General features: G+C 38.4%; 9 protein-coding genes across 9 annotated transcripts; 6 read left to right on the top strand and 3 right to left on the bottom strand.

Annotated features, from left to right (window-relative positions):
• Positions 1-1523: 1523 nt before the first annotated feature.
• On the top strand, positions 1524-3522 carry GCK72_014567 (uncharacterized protein; the record flags this gene model as incomplete). Its single annotated transcript, XM_053730350.1, has 8 exons — positions 1524-1645; positions 1689-1821; positions 1866-2017; positions 2064-2693; positions 2791-2982; positions 3025-3145; positions 3189-3337; positions 3393-3522. 8 exons carry the CDS (start codon positions 1524-1526, stop codon positions 3520-3522), a joined length of 1629 nt encoding a protein of 542 aa, XP_053585122.1.
• Positions 3523-6567: 3045 nt separating this feature from the next.
• On the top strand, positions 6568-9573 carry GCK72_014566 (uncharacterized protein; the record flags this gene model as incomplete). Its single annotated transcript, XM_053730349.1, has 10 exons — positions 6568-6605; positions 6651-6753; positions 7009-7127; positions 7172-7380; positions 7436-7700; positions 7977-8135; positions 8182-8287; positions 8535-8711; positions 8761-9003; positions 9046-9573. 10 exons carry the CDS (start codon positions 6568-6570, stop codon positions 9571-9573), a joined length of 1947 nt encoding a protein of 648 aa, XP_053585121.1.
• Positions 9574-10011: 438 nt separating this feature from the next.
• Positions 10012-12667, top strand: GCK72_014565 (uncharacterized protein; the record flags this gene model as incomplete). Its single annotated transcript, XM_003108239.2, has 7 exons — positions 10012-10038; positions 10084-10491; positions 10538-10714; positions 10758-11089; positions 11136-11728; positions 11776-12467; positions 12581-12667. The coding sequence occupies 7 exons, from the start codon at positions 10012-10014 to the stop codon at positions 12665-12667; spliced, it is 2316 nt and encodes a 771-aa protein (XP_003108287.2).
• A 192-nt stretch (positions 12668-12859) lies between these two features.
• On the bottom strand, positions 12860-13856 carry GCK72_014564 (uncharacterized protein; the record flags this gene model as incomplete). Its single annotated transcript, XM_053730348.1, has 3 exons — positions 12860-12958; positions 13430-13570; positions 13617-13856. 3 exons carry the CDS (start codon positions 13854-13856, stop codon positions 12860-12862), a joined length of 480 nt encoding a protein of 159 aa, XP_053585120.1.
• Positions 13857-13995: 139 nt separating this feature from the next.
• Positions 13996-15328, bottom strand: GCK72_014563 (uncharacterized protein; the record flags this gene model as incomplete). The annotated part of the gene is made up of 4 exons (XM_003108011.2): positions 13996-14130; positions 14174-14737; positions 14786-15039; positions 15139-15328. 4 exons carry the CDS (start codon positions 15326-15328, stop codon positions 13996-13998), a joined length of 1143 nt encoding a protein of 380 aa, XP_003108059.2.
• Positions 15329-15731: 403 nt separating this feature from the next.
• Positions 15732-16037, top strand: GCK72_014562 (uncharacterized protein; the record flags this gene model as incomplete). Its single annotated transcript, XM_003108334.2, has 2 exons — positions 15732-15814; positions 15866-16037. The coding sequence occupies 2 exons, from the start codon at positions 15732-15734 to the stop codon at positions 16035-16037; spliced, it is 255 nt and encodes an 84-aa protein (XP_003108382.2).
• Positions 16038-17017: 980 nt separating this feature from the next.
• On the top strand, positions 17018-18287 carry GCK72_014561 (uncharacterized protein; the record flags this gene model as incomplete). Its single annotated transcript, XM_003108025.2, has 8 exons — positions 17018-17064; positions 17120-17289; positions 17337-17414; positions 17468-17563; positions 17629-17715; positions 17769-17902; positions 17948-18093; positions 18140-18287. 8 exons carry the CDS (start codon positions 17018-17020, stop codon positions 18285-18287), a joined length of 906 nt encoding a protein of 301 aa, XP_003108073.2.
• A 60-nt stretch (positions 18288-18347) lies between these two features.
• GCK72_014560 (uncharacterized protein) lies at positions 18348-21077 on the bottom strand (the record flags this gene model as incomplete). Its single annotated transcript, XM_053730347.1, has 9 exons — positions 18348-18671; positions 18714-18941; positions 18990-19187; positions 19237-19402; positions 19450-19546; positions 20336-20411; positions 20464-20682; positions 20730-20828; positions 20925-21077. The coding sequence occupies 9 exons, from the start codon at positions 21075-21077 to the stop codon at positions 18348-18350; spliced, it is 1560 nt and encodes a 519-aa protein (XP_053585119.1).
• Positions 21078-21477: 400 nt separating this feature from the next.
• Positions 21478-23536, top strand: GCK72_014559 (uncharacterized protein; the record flags this gene model as incomplete). The annotated part of the gene is made up of 6 exons (XM_053730346.1): positions 21478-21503; positions 21709-21841; positions 21890-22135; positions 22195-22947; positions 22997-23242; positions 23291-23536. 6 exons carry the CDS (start codon positions 21478-21480, stop codon positions 23534-23536), a joined length of 1650 nt encoding a protein of 549 aa, XP_053585118.1.
• Between the last annotated feature and the right edge of the window lie 42 nt (positions 23537-23578).

The raw sequence follows: 23578 nt of genomic DNA, 5'->3' as shown, positions 1-23578 counted from the left end.
ATTTCATTCGTTCAAGTATTAAAATGATGAAAAGCGATTTTATTGATCATAAATGGCCGATAAAAAAACTTCCTTCAGGGCGCTCTGCGTATCGATATAAATAAACAAATTCGTTCTTTTCTTGGTACATTTCAAGTCGTTTCGGAAGTCTACTCGCATTTCTGTATAAAAACATGTCTGAAAATCGATCAAATAGCGAAATTCCCAGTGGTCAATAATGAATTTATCAGTTTTTTACAATTTTTTTTTTACCAAGTTGAAACTGACCAACTTTGAGAGTGTTTCACGGTAATACAGATTGCCCCACCAGAACAATTTTTAATGAATCATACAGAGTAAAAGTAGAACTATATTTTTGCAGTTGAAAACTATTTTGTACGGACACTCTCAAGAGAGTTATTGTCATTTTAAGACGACAGCTGAAAAATCGCACTATTTTACACTGAAATCGGTGGATTTGAGGGAGAAATAACGTTGTCGAAACGTAACTCCCTAGGGAGTGCATGTACAAAAAAGTTGTCAACTGCAAAAATAAAGCTCGACTTTTACTCTGTATAATCCATTAGAAACTTTTTTGGTGGGGCAATCAGTATTACACACCCTCAAAGTTGGTCAGTCTCAACTGAAAAACGCCAACTTACATACCTTTTGACCGGTACTGTAATTTAGGGCTTCCATCGAGATAAGAAGGTTACATAAATGTAGACTTGCAACGGGCCGGGCCGGGCCGGGCCGGAATCAAAATTTCTCGAGGAAAGAATTTCTTGAGGAAAAATATGAAACATTTTCAGAAAATACATTTTTGGACAAAAAATTGTAGAAAAAAAAGTTCAAAAATTCAAATCCGGGCCGGGCCGGGCCGGCCGGCCCAGAATTTTGCAAGTCTGCATAAATGTTTCGACATTTTTCTCAACAGTTTCGCAGACTTCAATGAAACATTCAGTTTTTCAAAACTCTGGTCTTGCAGCGACATTTGAAATACTGTACCTTCATGATCAATTGCTTGCCTCTGTGTCATTTTTCGCAAAATACTTTCTCCTGCAGGAGAAAGTATTTTGCCAAACATGTTGAAAAATCTAATTTCGTTAATATCCGGGAACCCATTACTCTAATTACGCAGATTTTTTTTTCAAACAGCCTGATCTCCTGTTTGACCAAAAAACCGCTTTTGATTTATAGTTGCAATTGTGCACTAATTTTTATGGACACTGTCGATCGCAGAAACTTCTGGTTAATTCTTATTTGACACAAAAAACGCACATTGGTGTCGATTCTAGAAGCTCGAGGAACCACATGTTCTAGGCATCGTGTTGGTTGGACAAGCACGCTACGCTTTGCACAGACTGGCATGTAGTGTAGGCCACAAGAGAGGCGCAGACGGAAAGAGGAACGATGCTGTTCTCTCATTTTTTGAGAGACGCCTCTCTTTTTTCTCCCTCGAGTACGAATTCTCGTTCTTTTTCACTTGCTTTCACCTTTCCCTTCCCTTTTATCGAACAATTTTTTTCAGAATTGGAATCAAAATGACCGAAGACACACAAGTGAGAGCAATTGTGCTCTCCGTCGATGAAACAACAAACACCATAGTTTGCTTTTCGGAGCCGCTTGAATCAAAAATCAATGTGAAGCTACCTCCCAATTTTATGTTCGTAGTTACTCTAGTTGCTAAAATTGTTCTGATTTTTAAGAGCGAAACAAGGACAACGCCTCACTTTCGGCGATCACGATTATAACAATGAGACGTATTTTCCCGGTTCAAACCCAGAATGGATAACCATTGAAGACGATCCATCTGTTCGTTTTGAAAACAATGAATTATTGGTAAGCTATGCTTTCAAATATTTGTCTGTACAAACTAGTTTCAGATAACCACTCGGGCAGCTTTCTCATTTTTGGACACGCATCCAACATATTCAAAGAAGAAAGTCTACGCAGGAGGTTTTGGTCATGTCGAAATTGAAGATCATTTAAGCGAAAAAATGGATAGAGCCATTGTCTATAAAGTCGAGTTATCCTTGTAAGCTGATTTTTACAAATGTATTGTTGTTCATCTTCTTTTACAGAAACGTATTGGAAACAAAAGACAATGAAAAACCTGTTTTCAAAGTGACAAAAGTTCACGAACTTCTTGAATCGGAAGATGTCGAGGCGTTTTTAAACGATTTATACGAGTTTGATGAGAGGACTCCGGCTGAAACTGACGATGAAGTTGATAACAATCAACAGGAAATAGAATTACCGCATGTTCATATGAATGAAAACACCGAATCGAGTGCCAGATCCGAGAGTCTGACTAGCTATAATCGTGAAACTCTACTAACTGTAGCCGAAAGATCCATGCCCGTTGAAGAACCACTGGAACAGGAAACCACTAAAAATGTTCTAATCGATGTTAACAATGACGCTTCGAATGAAAATGTAACATCAACATCAACTGAAGAAACTGAATTGAGCAGTTCCAGCAGCATGTCCCTGTTAAATTGTCAGTCAATTGATTTGTCTGCACAGAAGAGCGATGGATCAGGTGAAACGTCGCCTGAGATAGTTCCGTTTCAAGAAGATCGGTTTGAAATGGTTCAAGACGGAATACGAGAAGATTCGAGTGTTCAATGTGACAGTTCGTCAATGGATTACCCAGCAACAGAGGCTTCATCTTTGGGAAAAGATGTTCGTGATTCGAAACCGAAACCATTGTGAGTTTTTATAATTAGAAAATAGTCCTCAAAACTATTAACTCTACTGTTCATTTTTGCAGCAACGAATCATTACAATAGTTGTTTTTATTTGCAGCTCCTTCGGCCGGATGCCAACAAGCTTTTCTGAAAGGGCGCAGACAACGAGTTCGGTTGGCGTAAACGAGGTTCAGAAAAATGATATAGAATATTGTGTCATTGTTTTGGACAATAAAAATGGTGCAGTTATTGGATTCGAGACTAATCTTCTGAAGCTTATGACTATTGTTATGGAAGAAACCGACTTGAAGTAAGTTCAGAATTTATAACTCATGTGAATCGACTGTTTTAGGCGATACGGAACACTGAGATTCATATCTGAAAGAGAAGGAAATGGGAAAGTTTACCCAAAACTAGGAACAGTCCGGTTTACGGAACCCGTCGACTCTGTAATTGTCAATGGCGCTACATCGGTATCCTCGCACAGAATATCAATTGAATATTTTTATGATTCAGATACCAGCCAGAGTTATGTTCTCATCTAATCAAAAGCATGGTTCTTATAACAAAACTGTCGCATTCTCCGATTCTTATGGTCTTGTGAGAATTCCCGAATCGAATGCATCGTTGAAGCACATGGCGGTTTACAACACCTTTATTCAGCTGTTGGTTGTTTTTTTTGTTTAATCTGAATATTCAGTCTGATAAAGCTAGATTCAGATGTCAAAACGAAGACAAATTGAAGCCCATCTTTATATCTGTCAGTCCTCTAAAACAAGATGATAACGATCCCAACGCGAGGTTCATTGAATCTATGTATAACTATGAAGACAATATCTTTACTGACTAGGGAAGGATCCCGAGTCGAGATGGAGTTACGGGTCGAGACCTATATGGGAAAGCTTGAGCTCTGAAACTTCCAAAACTGTTTTCCAATTTTGCAGAACGCTTCTAGGAATTGAGAAAAATGAGCTCAAAGTTCAAGCTCTGACCTCCATTTTAACCATACAAATCGTTCGAATGGGAGGTGAGGGGGAACTACTTTCTTCACTCCCCTGATAATCAACGTTTTTCAACGGTTGGATGGTCGAGTGGGTAAGAGGTTCGGTTGGGGTGCAAGAGGTCTGGGTTCGGTTCCTATGGACGCTATAGTTTTTTTTCTTTTCTTTTTTGGATTTTCTTTTTTCTGGTAACAGATTTTATCTATTTTTTGATTTGTAATGGTTTTTTAACAGAAGAGTCTATGGAAAAAGTCTACTTTATTAAATGAAACATCATAAAACAATCAAGCATATTCAACTATTCAGACACAAATGGGGGTTTATGATGGCCAAGTGAGAGAAACAGAGATAATCGTCACATCTCCCACAGTGAAGAAAACATACATTATCGCATCCATTGATTGCGCAGTTTTCGAGCTCTACTCCATTACACAAGTATTCGAGTGGGCTTTGGAATGGAGTGTAGACGTCTGTGTAACCGCTTCTATTCCAAGAATATTGGGTGAAATCTGTGAATCTCTTTGAACTAATTTGGTGGAAAAGCACCGAGACCATCGTTATCTGGTTGTTTCTTTGTGCGATGACGTAGTCAGGGTAGAAAGCAACCGCGTGTGAATTGAATCTCTTCAGGAGGGCCTGGAAAAATATGATAAATTGATTTAATCTGAATTTCTGCTTTTTCATACCTTCCATGGTCCATTCCAATAGACGTCTAGTGGTTGAATCATCGACGTACAATGTGGTGGTATGTTCCTGATTGTTACATCAGTTCCCGGTGGTAAGCAGCTTCTGATCTTTGCATGATCCTTGAATGGTGGCCAAGAATCGAGAAGCATGTACAATTTCTTCGGAAGAGATGGGATGAAGACACAGGTAGTCAAGAAATCACACATCAACTCCTTCGTCATGATGTGAGATTTAGCAGCTCGAACTTCCAAGTTTGGGGTGTGGGGAATAGGCTTGGATTTTGGGAATTGACCAGTAGGCTCTGATATAACCATGTACGCCTTTGGTCCCATCGTTCCATCTGCGAAAAGAACCGGCATGAATGTGAAGGAGTGAGTGAGGGAAGACTTGGCTTGAACGGAACGTACGACAGTCTGAAAAAGTTCATTTTTTATTTGGAGTTTATATTCTAACTGTGACTTACCTTTTCACCTCCAAAAGCTAGGCTTCTGGCTCCGTGGAGTTCCTTTTGAATCCCTGTCTGATCACAATTTAGGATCATCGATGGTGAGAACTGGGACATTTCTTGTCGAGAAATCTTCACAAACTCCTTCGATTGTTTCTCAAGTTGATCCTGGTTTAACAAGCATCTCTTTGTGACAAACTTTGTGATCCGCCGAGAAACAATTCTGAAAATATACCAATAGAAATGATGATAACAAATCTGAACTTACCTCCTACTCGATTTCCAACGAGTTATCCATTTATGACTAGCAAGAAATCCGACGATGTTGAACTCTTTTCTGTTCAAATCAAGAGCCAATGACCGCAAGTCTCTGTCGTGAAGAGTGAGGCCTTCATCTAGCCGATTCTTCACTTCTTCAAAAAGACGATCAGCAAGAATTGCAAGAAGTCGACATCTGTCTCCTTTGTATGAAGCGCCTTCGTTCTCAATATCTCGTAGCTTCTGGAGATGGTAGTTGGTAGAAAGCCAACGGAAGCGAGTGAACATTGCTTGCGCAGTGCGATGTCCTTTTGAAGTGTCCCTGTAGTAGGATAAGGCTTTCTCAACATCTTCTTTGCTGACCCATCTGTCCCCGAATCGGAAGGTTTGGTTCGGAGAAACATCATCACTATCTAACGCCTGGAAAACACATAGTGAAGATGATAATTAATTGAAAATTCATATTAACTTACATCAAACTCTGGTGCTTCCCAATCAACATCTTCTTCTATCTCGACCACATCCTCTTCTTCGATATCCATTGATCCATTTTCGGCTTCCAGAATGACACCAGCTAATCTATTGGCAAACATCGCTTCTTTTCGTGATATTTCTGGATTTGCAGGAATGTCCCCATATCCCTCGAATTTCTTCAGCAGAAGATGGAGAACATTGACAACGTGAAAGTCCATGAGAATAGTAGGAAAAAATTGAAAAAAAAGCAAGAATAATGATAACAAATAAGAGAAATCTGGCTTAAATACCCAAAAAAAATCGCGGTTCGACAGCGAAAATTGCTTTTTCGTGTATTTTCATTGATCAAAAACGGAGGATCAAACATAATTTTTCCCGAAGTATCAAAATAGATAAAATCTGTTACCAGAAAAAAGAAAATCCAAAAAAGAAAAAAGAAAAAAAACTATAGCGTCCATAGGAACCGAACCCAGACCTCTTGCACCCCAACCGAACCTCTTACCCACTCGACCATCCAACCGTTGAAAAACGTTGATTATCAGGGGAGTGAAGAAAGTAGTTCCCCCTCACCTCCCATTCGAACGATTTGTATGGTTAAGAATGGAGGTCAGAGCTTGAACTTTGAGCTCATTTTTCTCAATTCCTAGAAGCGTTCTGCAAAATTGGAAAAAGTTTTGGAAGTTTCAGAGCTCAAGCTTTCCAACCATATAGGTCTCGACCCCTAACTCCATCTCGACTCGGGATCCTTCCCTAGTGAGACACGAAGTCGTGGAATTGCATCAACCCGACCTCCCCAGAATTCGTGGAAGTCAGTGGGTATTCCAAAGGGGCAAAAAGGAAACTTCAAGCCCAGACGTGTTACGGTGCGTTTGAAATTGTTTTGAGTTTTCATAGTTTTTTATAGCTGCCGAATTTCTATAAAGCCCTGTATGTTTCTGATAAACAACACGGAAAATTATTCGGAGTATTATACACATCAGTCGGTGACGCATCTCTGCGAGTACGTCCATCGATTATCGGCACGGGCGTCATGCTCAACCTATCTGAATGGGCTAGTGTTAAGCTCGAGTAAGTCTAATAAAGCTCGAGTAAGTCTAATAAATAACCTTTCAGAGCAATTGGTCCAGAAGGCAGAGAGGATTTCTTTGTCTCAAAATGTAGTAGTTTTGTCGATCCATTGGGCTGTACTACGAAATTCGTGAATGGAGAGATAGTGGTATGATAGCTACTCGTTTATCTAAAACTTTTATCAGTTGAAACTTCAAAAAATATTAAGTTTAAAAGATTATTAGAAAAAATGATTAATGCAAGATTGAGTGTAAAATATATAGGGAGTTGTCTTCTAGGTTGCTCTGTTTTGTAACCGCCGTGATTCTAAGAAGAGTAAAAAAGCAACATAAGTTGAAAATTAATAGAAAATGATTAAAATCTCTCAACCGCTTCAACCACTGAAGAATCATCAACTTTTTAGGTCGAAGGAACGCTCACATTGAAACCTGTTGCAAAATATTATGATCTTCTATACTACAAACATGGATTGTTAGGACTCGTTCAAGGCAATACCGATTTGTATCTGGGATACGAAAACGAGTAAGATTTTTAAGTGATTACAAGAATTAATATTTCGCTTTCAGAGATGTACATGTACAATTCACGAGACTGGAGCCAGAAAACTATAGAAAATTAACTATCCACGAATACAAAGCGGTTAATAAAAAATTCGATAAGACACTCGATGAGTGGGAGAGGGTTTGTTGGAGGGCGAGGAGGTTGGATCGTTCTTCTCTTGATTCCTCGAATCGTTCCCGTGAAGAAGATTTGAGCGACTGCAACAAGGGCAAAGGTATCTGAACTGAAACTTGAAAACATGTCACATATTACTGAACATTGTTTTGCAGATTTTTGTAACAACTCTTCTTCAATCCCACAAGATCCATTGAAGACTCCGGAGAAGATGAAATATGTGGAATCAAGAAACGATTGTCAGACGTGCGAACATCCAAATCACACCCCGCAAAGACAAAACTTCTACGATAATTCTTATGAAGAAAGCTCTGATAATGGAATTCCGTATCAGCAGAGCTATCAGAATTTCAGCCAATCGTCATCACAGTATTATTCTCCCAGGCCAACAGATTTCAATCATCTTGAATCTGAAAGACAGTATGTTTTATTTAAAAGCCAACTGAGCGTACAGAGATTGTTTTAAATGTCTAAAATTTCTTTTTGATTAGTGCCAACACCAACGAGATATTTTTCTATCTCATTCAATACAAATTTTACCAATGATGATATTTATCGATGTCTGACAGATAGCTTTCGCGAACAAAACAAACCGAACCGCGCCCTAGCCTCTGTGATCTTTCTTTCCTACTTTTCCAGGATGAATATTCTTCATACTGAATCATTTTTAATATTTTTAATCTGCGTTCATTACAGATATTACAATCACAGCTTTGTTCCATCCGAAATGGACACTGCTTCAGTTACCACCGACTCCAATAATTTGATATCTTCAATTGGAATGATTGTCAGCCGACATAAACAGATGATGGTTGTTTATCTTGATGATTTCAGAAGAGCCGGTATTCTTAGATGGTAGAAATTTCTATTTTTCACATTAAAGTTAATGTTGTTTTTAAAGGAAACACTTCGATTCATCATTCATAAAACTAGGTAATTTGTTCCGTTGCGTGTGCAAACCGATCGAAATCCAGGAGGAAACATTGCATGCTTCTTACGAAGTGATTGTGAGTTATTTGCCAGAGTCTTTCATCAGAATAATAGAGTTGTCAAACCGTGTTTTCCGGCCGCAATGGCCGTTCATTTTCACACTCCGGTTTGAAATGAAACCGGTCATTGCCACCGAAAAACTACTATATTCCTTCTGAAAGAAACGGCTTGAAAATTAAAACCGGTGATACAAGAAATTCTCAGAAAAGAACTCGAATTTGGTGCAGTTAGCTTGAGAAAGCTAAGGAAGAAACCATTTTTCAGAAAATAATAGAACTCGTGAACGAGCGGAACGAAACAATAGTGAAAGATGAGGAGTGCCAAGTTCTGGTTAATGTCAACTTGTTCAAGCAAGATCCCGTTTTCAATGATTTCACGAGGAAATCTGGTCGTTTTGTCCTGTCATCTGGAGACTTCGGGAATGTTTTGATGGAAGATACCGTTCGTTCTTTTTTAATAGCTCACAAAATGCTCTATCCTCATCTTTCAGGTTGTAAATGTGACAGGTCAGGTTGTACCGTCGGCTGGAGTTATTGAGGAGTATCGCGGTTTGCCTGGTTCGGATACCATGGTTGGCTATTGCGTCTACAAAAAGTGCCTTATCCCTCCAATGTTGATTGACTCGAGTTGTAGAGAAACCGCTGAGGTGGTGGCATATGCGTGGAGATTGGTTAAACTTGTCAGCACATTGACTCATTATAGCTTTAATCAACAAGACATCAAGATCAAGAACGTAAGTAATTTATATTTTTAATCAAGAACACAATTTTTTCAGCTAGGAGAAAAAGCTTCAACTCTTGAAAAAGAAGACGACATCTCCCGTCAAAAAAAGCAAGCTCAAATCCAGTTTGAATTGGATAACCAAAATCGACAAGGTTCCTCAAGCGTTGGTTTTCATCAAAGACCACAGTCATCGTCGAATTATGAAAACTTTGCTACACCACAAGGATCGGTCTACAACCATCGCATGGAATCTTCTCAAAGCTATAGAACCGCAAATGAGTATCGATTGGGATCCCAGAGAGCATCATCACCAAGCTTGAGATCGGAAATTACCCAACCCGGCTACAATGCCAATATGACTCCTACTTTCCGTTCCACTCCTCAACCGATGCAACACTATGATTTACAAGCTGACAATGAAAAAATTCTCCGTATGTTGGAAGTTTTGAACGAACGGGTATCTGTGTTCACGAGAAATCCCGACACCAGAGAAGTGATGCATTCGTTGGCACCGGGACATCTAGCAATGTTGGAAGAAGCGATGGAGTCTTCGGAAAAGGTATGTATTCTTGGTCACTGATTAAAACAAATTTTTCATTTACAGCAGTTGCAAGAGTGGCGACGCTCAACTCATCACTGAACCACATTCCCTTCGATGTTTTCAAAAAACTGCCCATGATTTTTCCTTTTTGTTTTTGAAATTTGTAAATAAAGTTATTTTGGGGAAGAATGAAGTTTATTGGGGAGGAAAGCATGTTTCCGTGTTTGTCAACGAATGCGTATTATCGCTTCTTACTCTTCATCAAATTTATTAATTGTTCTGCTTATAAAAATTGTGAAATTGTTTGTATTAATGTCAAATCAGTGAACTGAAACAAGTAAAAAAAAAGCTAAGACTTTAGAGCGGTATCAATGCACGCGTCAGCGACTAGAAATGCGCCATGTTTTTCATTTTTCATGAAATATGTTGCTTCGAGTGTTCTAATTTATTTTTGTCACTTACAGGTCACACTGTCCGATGGCAAGTAACAATACTAATATGAAGGTATTTCTACAATTAACTATCTGAGAAATCGATATATTTTTTCAGAAAGTTGCTAAAAAGGCAGAAGAACCATCGAGTGTACAGAAACTACTTGCTTCGCTGCAGCAAGCACAAACCAAAGGAAGTCAAGATTCAACAAATGAACCATCTACAGTGAAACCAAAGAAAAATGATAAGCGAAAAAAATGTGTGGAAGAGAAAAAGAAACCGCAGAGCGCGAGTGTCGGAGCTCGAATGCAACAGCAGGCTGAGAATGCAAGGCAGCAAACAACAAAACGACCTCGTCAAATTTCAAGTTCGAAAGGAACTGGTCGTGGCACGGTCGGATCAGATTATTCCCAGCACCAACAACAACAACCCACTCAATATCAGCAATACAGAGGGCCGCGAATTCCAGCTGATATTCTTGATGAGCTGGAGTTCCGATTCATTAATAACATGGTAGAATGTGAAGTAAGACTTTTATTTCCAAATAATAAGAAAATTGATTCATTTTCAGATCAATGACAACATTCGCGTTTGTTTCCATCTTGAGCTTGCTCATTGGTATTATATTGACCATATGGTCGAAGATAATAAATATACAGGATGCCCCAACGTTGGTTCGCGTGACTTCACAGTTCAGATGTGCCAGCATTGTAAAGTTTTGCGTAAATATGCTCATCGAGCAGATGAGGTACACGATTTTACTGCGATATGATTTTAATTTTCTGTTTCAGGTGATTGCCAAGTTCAGAGAATATAAATCATCCGTTCCAACATATGGAGCCATTCTTGTGGATCCAGAAATGGAACACGTCATTCTCGTGCAATCATACTTCTCGAAAGGAAATAACTGGGGATTCCCTAAAGGAAAAATCAACCAGGACGAACCTCCTCGCGATGCTGCCATTCGTGAAACTTTCGAAGAGACTGGCTACGATTTTGGAATTCATTCCGACAAGGAGAAAAGATTCCAACGATTTATCAATGATGGCATGGTTCGACTATATTTAGTGAAGAATGTTCCGAAAGATTTCAATTTCCAACCACAAACTCGCAAAGAAATCAGGTAAAAGTAAAATCAAATTCTTTTAATTATTATTTTTTCATTTTAGAAAAATCGAATGGTTTAAAATCGATGATTTACCAACTGATAAATCAGATGAGTTGCCTGCATATCTACAGGGAAACAAATTCTTCATGGTGATTCCTTTTGTGCGGGATATTCAGAATTTTGTGCAGAAAGAGAGAGATAGAATGAGAAGACGTCAAACAGAAGCTTCCACCACAGTCTCTTCTCGTCCAACAGAATCATCTCAATCTTCTATTCTGTCTCAATTGTTTCCGGCTTCATCTGAAACTAACCAACCTTCTTCTTCGTCAACACGACCTGTATACAAACGGCTCACAAGTGAAGAACTGTTCTCAGCTTTCAAAACTCCGCCTACCCAAGACACCAATGAGATAAGTCGTCCAACTCTCCCCGAAATGTCACCCGCTGTTAATGGATTGGATTCCCTAGCAGTACTTGGTTTGTGCACACCTTTGAAACCAGGGGCGAGTCTGAATCAATTCTCAGTGCCATCACCAAACTGTCCGATTATATCTGAAGAAGTCGGAAGCCCAATAGAATTCTCTTCAAATGATGAAATTGGATTCGTGATGCCAACTGATTTGCAGCAGCCAGTAGTAACCACAGATCATCCATGTAAGACTACGAGTCATAGAAGTTTGAAACAATTTTTTCAGTTTCAGGGCAACACAACAAGTCCGGGGAAAGCAGTGCTCCTCCACCACGAACACTTGAATCACATCCAGGATGGCTCGATACTCAATTGGTTAACACTATCATGAATTCACCAAACCAACCTATTCCATCTTCTAATTCTCCTGCCACTCCAACTACCGTTTTTGGTCACTTGATTGGAAAACCAATCCAACCACAAGCAATCCTTCCTCAAGCTGCTACACCAACTGCTTTAGGGAGCGCTGAAAAACCAAAAAGCTCGAAAATAAATTTGAGCGATAATTCAGCCTTCAAGGCTATCAACTCATCACAAAAACAATCTGTACCAAAAGCAACGGCGCCACCCTCTTCGGAAAAGATTCGATCAGCATCATTGAGTGGAAATACAAAACCTGACACACGGAAAGCAACTCACAGCCTGTACAACTCTGTCGTTTCTCCAGTTTCCAGTGAAATTCCATCTATTCAAGATGACGATCCGAGCATGTGGGAAGAGGGTTGGTACCGTGAGCAGCTTGCAGCTACTGCAGGAACAAGTATATCTTCTCTCACGGCTTCTAACCAGGAACTTTCCATGATAAATAGAGACACTCCTGTTGAGCAACGTAATCAATATATGAAGCAAGTCTACCAACCTGTTCCAACTAATTCGAAAAGTGATCTGGTCCCGTTATGTCAACAGTGGACAAAGAAAATCCACGTAAGTTCATTACAGTTTTTCTAGTATGTGTTTTAAATCCCGCTGCAAAACATCAGGCGTATTCAATGTTAATAACTTTTTTCTGTTTCACAAAAAAATAATACAGCTTTCAGCTTAACGCTGAATACATCGCTGGCCCGCTCGAAGTCTGGATTCAACAATTTTCCATCAATAATCAACCACCCAATGCTGTCCTCTAATAATTAATATTGTAATTTCTTTTCACTCTTGTATATTTCTCACCCATTCGATATAACTAGAATCTGTCGAAAACGACGAGTTTTGTTGGATGATCCTTGTTAAACAATTTGCTAGATTTTGAGGTCTCCATATTCTGTTCATTACAATAATTTTATTCGCTTCGAAAATGATGCTTAAATCATGATAATATGTCAAACAGAATGAAGAAAATTGAAAAAGTCGGTGTGTACTGGACTGTTCTCGTTGATCAGTTCCATCAAGATTGTGAAGTGGTCCTCATTTGCATATTCCTGAAACACTGTTTTAGATTAAAGATTAGTTGCAAAAGATCACTTTGTATTGGATGTTAGGAACCAGATGCGAAATCTCCAGATTTTGCTGATACAACTTTGGAGATTCAATTTTGCAGTTTGTTAGAAGTATTGGAAATTGAATTGTTTTGAAAAGATCATAGTCACAGCTGCAAGTTTCAGCCTCTTCGGAAGTTAAACCCAAATCTTGACCATATGAAGTGTGAACAAGTTCTTGGATTTTATAGATACCAGAACTCAAAAAGACGCCCCTGATTCGAGGATCTTTCAACTTGGTTACAGCTGAAAATATATTAAATATTGGGACAGACTCTCGTGGAACTCGCCTTGAAATGCTAAATGAGCTCCGACGGAATGCCCACCAATGACAATTTTCTTTGCGCTTCTGAATTTATTCAGAGAAAACTGGAAAAAAGACATTTTTGGAAATTCCACAAATAGTAAGTTTACCTGAACTCCGTCCAATGCTTCTTCGATTGTTTTGCTCAATGGATGATCTTTATTCGCATAATCATATCCAACACTGACTACAGTAAACCCTAGTTTTTGAGCCACTGGAACTACGGCCAAACACTTTTTTCTGTTTCCAATCTGAACAATTTCTGTTTTAGTGATAAAAAACTAATTGATTAGTTACCAGCCAGTACCCTCCGTGGATCATAATGAGTACTTTTTCAGCATCTTCCGGTCCCCAAATATCAATTTGAGTCAGTTCTCCATTCGGATTATAAGCAAGGTCTTCCTGTCTCTTAATTGACGAATTTTTCAAATCGTTATAGATTTTCTCCACTTTGGAATCGAATTCATCTCCTGCCTTCTCAGGATTTTTTGAGTGGGCGGAGCAAGAATATAAATAAGTCAAGTCCGAAGTGTTCATTTTCAGAACAGTTATAGTTTGTGGGAGAAAAAAGAATAAAAGTGAAGAGAGGGGGAAATCACAAGTAAATTGAAACGTCAAACAAGAACGATAAAGATGATAATGAATACAATTGATAAGATACGAATGATGGAAAATATTAAAAAGAAGAAGTAATAGATCGGCGGGCAGCATTTGGAACGATACGGGCAATACTTTCTCCTGTTTTCTCAAGAACTCGACCAACAATCCATGCGGGAGCATTATCCAGAGAAGAGAGTTCAGCGATATAATTCTGGAAAAAAGACAATTTTCTTTATTTTTGTTTGAAAAAATACCTTCGCGTTTTCTTCTGACATTGCAATAAGGAGTCCTCCACTTGTTTCAGCAGAACGGCCTTCATATAAACGGAATCCTTCCCCTCCTGTCTCAATCATTCGATCAACGATTTCATTCATATATTCAATTATTGGAAGCTCTTCAATCAAAAACTCAACCGGTTGTTTTTGAACACGAGACAGGTTTTCAGCATGCCCGAGTAATCCGAAACCAGTAACATCTGTTGATGAGTGAGCTTCGTGTTTATGAAGAAGTTTCGCAGCATTTCTATTTAATCGACTCATTTGTTCACATGCTTGTTTGAATGCTTTTTTAATTTTAGCTGTATCGAGACCCAATTCTTCAATCTTTCCATTATTCTTTTTGATCCATTCGTATGAATTCACTGCAACTTGTCCTCCGATTGGTTTCGTTAGAACAAGAACATCTCCAGGAATCGCTCTATCTACTTTGATGATCTCTGATTCATGAACAACCGAAGTTGCAACACCCCCAAGAAGCAACCAGGGGCATCGAACTGTCTGACCACCACGAATTTTTGTATTGGCTTCATCTGCAGCATCCTAAATATTTAAATACGTATTTTTCATCTGATAAATTATAAAACCAACCTTGAATCCTTGAATAAAAAGACGAACAATGATGTCTCTTTGAAGTTCATTCAGTTCTACAGCAACTCCCAGAAGCATTAGCATATTATCACATTCTGAAACTCCCATGGCGTACAAATCTGAGAGAACATTCGCGCATGTTATACGGCCCATGATATACGGGTCATCAACAAGCGGATAGAAGAAATCGGTAGTTTGAACAAGGCGTAGACCTGGATGACGAAGTGGAATAACACAGCTATCGAGACCAATATCTGGAAAAGTTTCGAATATAATAATCAGTAGGGAACATTATGATTTGAAATTATGTGGATATTCAATAGCCTATACTAAAAAATGAAATGCTTCCATACCAACTTCATCGTTGTTTATGACTAAATCCGTCTTGAATGTCTGCAACAATTGAAGAAGAACGTCTCTCGGAACTTTACATCCGCAACCCTTCATTGCAGTCAACTTGGTCAACACAAAATCGTCGTCGAGTCCATTTTTCACTGGATCGAATCCCTCCACAATGCGTTCGACACGATTGATGGTTGTCATTCTTTAGGTTGCTCTGGAAGTTGAAATTCTTTGTTTTTTGTGAATCAGCGGGATGAAACTAAGAAAAATAGTTTCAAGCAATTTCCAGTGGTTGTTCACTGAATTCCCCCCGATCAATCCTCATGATTTTTTCTTTCCATCTCATCATAGCACTTATTATTTTTCTTGATATAGTTATTATGGGGGAAGAGTGACGTTATTGGACGTACTTAATTATAAAAGTCACATAATAGCCGAGCTGTAATTATGGAAAAAGTAACTGACAATAGTGAGTAACTCAATTTATTTTACTTTTCTCTAGGCCAAGCCCACCATTATAATTGAAGTATAAAAGGGATGAAGAGGCAATTTAAAAGACATTTCGAGACTTTTCTCGCAAAAATTCGACATTGCAGGATCAATAATGTTCAACAAGTCGACAATTCTATTCTGCATTTTGGTTCTCGTACTCAACGTTTTCGCTACTAACTACGAGAATGACGGAGAGTTAGTTGACTTATTTCTAATGTAACTGAAGAATCTCTAATTTCAATTCAGAGTTATGCGTCCTCCTTTCCAAACTTTGAAACGTGGCAGTTTGTCAAACATGATGAGAATCGGAAAGCGACAGATGTCTCGACAACAGGAATACGTTCAATTTCCGAGTGAAGGACAAGTTCCATGCGAGAGCTGCAATTTGGGAACACTAATGAGAATTGGACGGAGATAAATAATGAATTTGGATATGTTTAGTTTTGAGTTTCTCTCGTAAACTGGTCCATTCCCTCCATTATTTTATCTGATCCATCCTCTTCATTATATTATCTGATCGCTTGATGAATGAATTCATTTGTTAACACCATGTTTTTATATCGTACAAAATGAAAAGTTGATTGCATAATTGCTGGTGACATAAAAAATATTGAAAATGAAGAATTGTTTTAGAATTCAATAGATGGTTTCCAGAAACAGCTTAAAAATTCAGAAATGGTGTATTTTATTCAAGAAATCAAAATTCAACACATGAATACAGTAACCCAAGCAGGTGAAAAGTATTTAGCTGTAGATTGCATATTGTTACTCTAATGGCTGACCTATCAAGATCAAAATTATTTTCAGATACTTCTAAAATTATATGATCGTGACAAGTGGAAGAACATAATGTGAAATTAGATGCATCTTGGAGGAATGGCAGATTAATCTAGATTCCCTCTCCAATGGAAAACATATGATGTATAGCATCACTTTGTTGATAGTTTTGCTTTTCTCAAGAACACGAGTATTATTTGAAAAACATTCAGAAAATCATAGAGTATATTTTCAGAATAAAATGTACATTTTGACTGAAATTCTTGGGAATGTCTCGATTTTCTTGCTATAGTGTGCAATGGAGCGAGCTTGCGCAGCTCTCTTTGCATTGAATTTTTTTAAAGAAAATATATAATTTCAACTTTCTGCTCTTTCTCGTTATGCTTTTTCTTTAAAAAAACCAAATTAAAAGCTTTTCAGCTAGTTTTTCTACATTTAAGTATTGTTTGCTCTCTGATTCTCTATTTCTCACTGTTCAACCGACTTGTTGTTTAGTGTCTCGCCGCCTCTGTAATAGACAGACGAAAATCGATTCATTCGATAAATAGACCTTCCAACTGTAAACTTTACCGACGACGTTATTTATTTGAAGGTGTTTTTATTATTTAATTTCAGGATTCTATGGTGTGGGTCAAACCGGAACATCTTATACTAGCTCAATCATTTTGGTAAGATCATTGTTTACACTGTGCTCAAAGTATATTAAATTTGCATTCTGTTCAGGTCATGTGAGAAAGCAAGTCAATACTTCAAGCTTCAAAGGCGAAAGGGACACGGAACTCGTGGATTTTCATCTCTACTAGTTGCAACAATCGATTCTGTATTCGATACAAGACCACCGCCATACAGAATCATTTACGATTTTGACAATGAAGATATTCATATTTCGATTGGTATGATTGGAGTCTCGTATTTTAAAATGTCGAATTTTTGTTTTTAGTTCTCGCAGTAGCCGTTGAGCAGAAGGAAATCGATGAACATTGGAATTATATTCAAGAACATTTCATTCCTGCGATCGGTAATAATTACGAAATTTATGAAATAAGGTATTATTTTTTTAATGGGTTTCAGAGCCTCTTCAACTTGAAAAAGATGTTCGTCGGTATATCACAACAAAAGTAGAAAGCTTAGCGACTAATTCAGAAGAAATTATTGCACCTTATTCAGGTTCGTTTTTTAATGATAGATTTGATAATAATATGAAACCTTGTATTCAATTACATGCATTTCAGAAGAACTAGACTCAGTGTCGACTCGCTCTTGTCTTGAGAAGTTTCACAAATCATTTTCAATTCCACCAGATGAAAAACTAGTGAATTGTAAGTTCCACGTGAACCAACTTAAGAACTTCGATCACAGAGATTTTTTTCAGATTATAAATGCTGTCATTGGAAAGGTAAAGTTCCAGCACAAGGAGACTTGTTTTTCTCAGTCAACTTCCTATGTTTTCACTCATTTATTATGGGAAATGAGACAAAAATCAAACTGAAATGGACTGATATTGTGGTAATATTTAAAAATTGAAAGATTTCCAAAATGATTTATCCTCAGAGGCTCGAACGAGTATCTTCAATGCTCTTCTCGCAAAGTATGCTTGTCGTGACAAAAGAAGACAAAAAATTCAGTTTCTCAATGTTTCTAAATTTCGAAGAAACATTCCAGCTTGCATCACAACTAGCCAATATAGCCATGAAACAGTGAGCCAATAATTAAGTTCATACTGAAACTGTAATTGTTTTGCAGGTTGATAGAGGAGGAAGGGTTCTGTGAGGACAGTGCTTTGAGAAGAAAGATGTTGATGGAAAGTGAACATAGAAGAACAATTAAAACAAAAGCTTCATTTTTAAAACGGGATCTTGATGCAAGACATCGAAGTGACGCTTTCAGGTGAGTACTTTTTATTACATTTATAAAATCGTAATTATGTTACAAGCTTGTATTATGTCATTTGCTATTCATTAACTGAAGTTTTCGGTTCTTCTCTGTCTTTTTCGTCCATTCGTCCATTGGTTGACCAATCATATGGAATGTATTCTACTGAATACTCTCCAGTAAAGAATAGTTTCTGCAAGTTGTGTTTCTTATCGCTTTCGTCGGTATCTAATACATCTAGAATCCATTGAAGAATCTTCTCAGTCGTTCCGCCGAAGTCATCAGAGAACCATTTGAACGTCTTTCCCAAATGAATCACGTTTTTCTTGATGTCAACTCGAAGAAATTTATCACTTTTCGTGAGAGCCTGGCGAGCATTTTCACGCATTTCTTGATGAATGGTCTGAAAAAGATAAAATAGATTTGTATTCATTGACTCGCCTACTTTTGGGTGGTATACTCTCAAAGGGGGTGTTGTCTTTGATCCTGAGCACAATGCAAAATGAATTAGAGGATCACAAACTGGAAGTGAAATCGGAAGACGTTCATCTTGTTTACCAAATGCTTTCCAAAGCATTCCTGGCCCTTTTTTGTTGGCCCGAAGAATTCCATTTACTATTGAATGAAGTGCATATCGATGACCTCCGATGAGGTAGTATGTTCCATTCACAAGCTAAAAAATAATGAGATTGAGAAATTGACATTCTTCTTTCACACTCACCTTTCTTCTCTGCCAAATTCCAATCGGTGGACCGTGCTTCAGTGTAATATGAATCAGCATCATATTGTAGACGTTGATGAAAAATGTAAGACGGTCATCGGGAACAGAACCTTCCATAGATACTTGATTCAGTTCTTTTGAAAATTGGAGATAACGAGTGAAGTTGTCATTTGTGGATAATCCACCATAGATGATTGACTGGAATACGTTTCTACAGTAACAAGAATTTTCAATTTCCCGATTGTACCTGATTATGATCTGTCAGTATATCTTTAAAGACTGGCTTGACCAGTCTGAAGAATTTTTCATTACACTCTGCTACCGTAATAGTTTGTTTCTTCGACTCGTCTTCTTCACCTGTGAGTACTGCATTCAATGGCTTGTTTTCGTCGTCTTCAACCAATTGATAATATCTAAAATAATTTCTGATCTCTTTTTGTCATTTGTGAATTCTGCCAACCTGTCCGGACTAAATGTCATACCAGCCTCCTTGGAAGTTTGTTGCCCCACGTGCCTATCGATCAATTCTTGACCGATTTCGAGCGCTTCGCTCCTTCCTGCAAACGAATTCAGTTGTAGGTAGAGACTGCGACGTGTGTGTCACCCCTCCATTGTTTATTTTTTGCCTTGGGGTTATTTTCCTATGCCAGGGAGTATGCAAATACAGTCAGCGCCGTGCGAACTATTTACGAAATAAGCTTCCAAGAAGAAAGAAAATAAAGTACCGAAACGAAAACCGTGGGAGTTGTTCTTGAAAAACGGTGTGGCAACCGAGTCATCAAAACAAAGTTCATTCCATTCAGTTCCCTCCGGATCCGATTCATATTCGATATGCCATGATCTTTCAGCAAGATGTTCAAGAATAAAACGGTCAATGTTATCCAGATGAGAGTTTTTTCTCTGGGCAGAAGATGGAAGAGATGACTTTTTGCGTCGAACCGAGTCCATATCGGGTAGAAAGATAGGGAATAACAGATAGAAAGACCAAGTCAAGTCGATTGATTCGAACTGATTTGCCTTCTTTCTTTTTTTTCAAATGATAGAGAAGGGAAACTGGGAAGGCGTTGATGAGAGTGTGCGACGAATTGATAACGCTACTGACTGGTGTGTTTTGTGGCATCTTCAAAAACTGTAGAGTACCCCCGAACCCAAAAGAAAGCATTGAAACGAAAAGCATACTGCGAAAAAGAGAAATAGAAAGAGTTCAAGGACGAATGGAAAGATGGCGAAACAGCTTGTTTCGAAAGCGATTTCAGCAAGTTTATGTGCCACATATGTGGTAATATCCTTCTCTTGTTTCCGGCCGGTTTATGGATCATAAAACAACGTTGAGACCAAGAACTTACTGATGCCTTTTGTCCGCATTAACCAATCGACTAGTTGCTCGCCTTTGAACGAGTTTCGATAGACTTTCAATTTGACCTGTAACGACGAATTGATGTGTTTTGATTCTTTCTCACTGTAGATCACTGACACGATTATTTTTGATGAGTTGCGCGTTCTTCATGTCTCGAACCAGTTTGCTGTACTCATCGGGAACCCAAAGAACCTCTTCACAACATTTATTGTTGTTTTCTGTATCGTATTCCTCGAAACCAATCGCATTCATTGGATGAGGAACAATCGGCCCGTTTGTACACTTCTCTCGACGGACGTGCTCAATAAGGCTCTCCCACTTGTTTTTCTCGAAAATCTGAAATTGGGTTACTGTAGTTGCGCTCTTCTCGACTATCGCATTACCACTCGTTCGAGATCGGTCTCGTGTCCGATATAAATATTGTTGAAGAATATTTGTGGCAAGACGTCGGTGCCTGTTCTGTCGAATATTTCTTGTGTGTGCTGAAATGAATAGAGTCATAGCATTTTTCGTATGATTTTAAACAATTGAGTGTTGTGTTCTATTGACATGTTCATTGCTTTGTCATCTTTGCCCACCTGAGGGAATGAATCGAGTGAAACGTCTGTATACGGAATACATTCTCGATGTAGAAGATCTCTTCCCTTTGCACATTTTGCATTTCCTATTTCAGTATAAATGACAACTTGGCCAGCAAAGTCTTCGAATGACGAAGACTTCTGAGGGTTCATCTGAAGGAAAAAAACAAGTAAAAGTGTAATCCGTAAATAGTTGTATGGCAAGGAAGGAAAGTGCGTCGTTTCCTGTTAACTTCAGATCGAGAAAATAGATAAATTGTCACTTCAGTATATTGATTTTTGGGAGAAATAAGAATGAAACAATTAAAATGAGTGCCCAGAGGCCCATGACTGATGCCAGATGATTTTGATGAGTCGAGGGAGAAGTTTAGATGAAGTGCTAACTGGAGTGAAATAGTGTGAGATTGAAAGAGAAATGAGACAGTGAATGGATCCGATGCCGCAGGAAACATGGCCCCCGTCGGGATTGAATGTGTAATAAATGATGAGATAGGAATGAGAGGAAGATGACCTTAAATTGTCGACGAACGTGTATAGATTAGATCAGATTTGCATGAATACTCGGCATGATATCAAAATGTGAGTGGAAAAGTACTCAAGATGTTGAAAAGAAAGACGACTACAAAACCTATTCAAGGTTGGAAGAGACGTAGTGTTTTCTTTCTTGTTTATGTGGGAGGTTGAAAGAAAAAAAGTTGAGGAATGGCATGTGACTGTATTGGAAATGTCAGGAAGGAATATGGGAGCTCTGAAAACATTTAATGAAAGTTTAACAAGTTTTCAGATGTCAATTCAATCTGCCATTGATGGAGAAACTTGATGGAGACACGAACTGTAGACTGTTTACTCCATATGATCGACGTCATGTTCCTGGAAAAATGTTCGTTTCGACGAATTTTGTTTGTTTTGCCAGTAGGGTAAGTTTGCCATTTATTGTGTACTAAAAGAACTTATTTATGTTTCAGACGGAGAGATTAGTGTCAGTTGTGGTACCACTGATAGAAGTGACTTCGGTCGAAGAGTGCTCTCCAGTATCCTCTAGCCAAACAACACAAGGAATTCTTCTATGTCTCAAAAATGGATCTACAGTCATCTTTTCTGCTGTTCCCGACCGGGATCGTGTTCTTTCGAAGATTACTGTATACATAGAACGTGGAAAAATTGAAAGGACCATGGAAAAAGCAAAGAATGATACTGAAAAAGGAAGAAGTGTGAGTAGCCTCATGAATTTTCAGACTTTGTTCCAATAATTTTAATATTTTTTCTTCAGTCAACTTCATCTTCAAGTTCATCATTTGACAACCTCACTTGGGATTATCCTCTAATTGAGAAGTATCCTTTCGGAGCGGATGCTTCAGAGAAGTGTAAAGAAAAATGGAATAAATATCTGCAAGAGTACGGTAGTGGAATATGCATGTACCGAACTGTCGAACTGCACCGTCTCCTACTGGAAGGTGTGCCGCTACAACTGAGAGGTCAAATTTGGATGGTGTGTTCTGGAGCGGCTGCTGAAATGTCTCTGAATCCTGGATATTACCGAGAGCTATTGCATAAGAATCAAGGAGTTTATAGTGTTGCTTTGGAAGAAATTGAAAGAGATCTGCATAGAAGTCTTCCCGAACATCCCGCATTTCAACAAGGACCTGGAATTGATGCGCTCAGGCGAATTTTGACTGCTTATGCATTCAGAAATCCTAATATTGGATATTGTCAAGCTATGAATATTGTTGGCTCTGTACTACTTCTGTTCACAAAAGAAGAGGAGGCGTTCTGGCTTCTTGTGGCAGTTTGTGAACGTCTTCTTCCTGATTACTACAATACAAAAGTCGTGGGAGCTTTGGTAGACCAGGGAGTGTTCTCGGAACTCGTTGAACGTCTCTTACCATCTGTCGGAGCACAGCTCACTCGTCTTGGACTTGATGATATGGTTGCTCTTTCTTGGTTCCTCACCGTGTTTCTTTCCGCTATCAAATTTGATGCTGCAGTACGAATTCTGGACCTATTCTTTTTCGAAGGAGCAAGAGTATCATTTTCCTTCAAGATGCAAAAATAATCAATCTAATTGTTTTCAGCTTATGTTTCAAGTGGCTCTCGAAATGTTGAAAGAGAATGAGAAACTAATCTGCGAATCTCGAGATGATGGAGAAATTCTGATGAGCTTAGCAAAGTATACAGAAAGTATTTACGAGGGAGATAACGTGGTCGAACGGAAATCTTCGGCTGTCACTTTGGGGACAACTATTCTCTCGGATTTAGAAGAAGCTGCATCGACAATGATAAGCTTCATGGATTCAGATACCATCAGAACTTTTCCAAAGGTATCATAAGTTCTAGCTATTACTTATAACTTCAAGCAAATATTTTAGATCCCAATTGGAGATCTTTTGGCAAATTCCTATCAAAACTTCGGATACTGTTTCACAAACGAAAATATTGAATCACTTCGTTTAAAGAATCGTCTCAAAGTTGTGCAGAATTTGGAAGATAACCAAATGAGAAGTATCATCAAAAGTATTGGGAAAGATTGCAAGTTCAGTAATGAAGAGTTAGAAGCATTATACAACGTAGTGAAGGTAAGTGAAAGAAATTTATTAATTATGAGAAACATATGAAAATACCCGAAGTTAGCACAGAGAATTTATGAGAATAAGGAA

The sequence above is a fragment of the Caenorhabditis remanei genome, chromosome IV, assembly GCF_010183535.1.
Source record: "Caenorhabditis remanei strain PX506 chromosome IV, whole genome shotgun sequence".
Classification (NCBI taxonomy): domain Eukaryota; kingdom Metazoa; phylum Nematoda; class Chromadorea; order Rhabditida; family Rhabditidae; genus Caenorhabditis; species Caenorhabditis remanei.
This window is presented reverse-complemented; position numbering and strand designations above follow the sequence as displayed.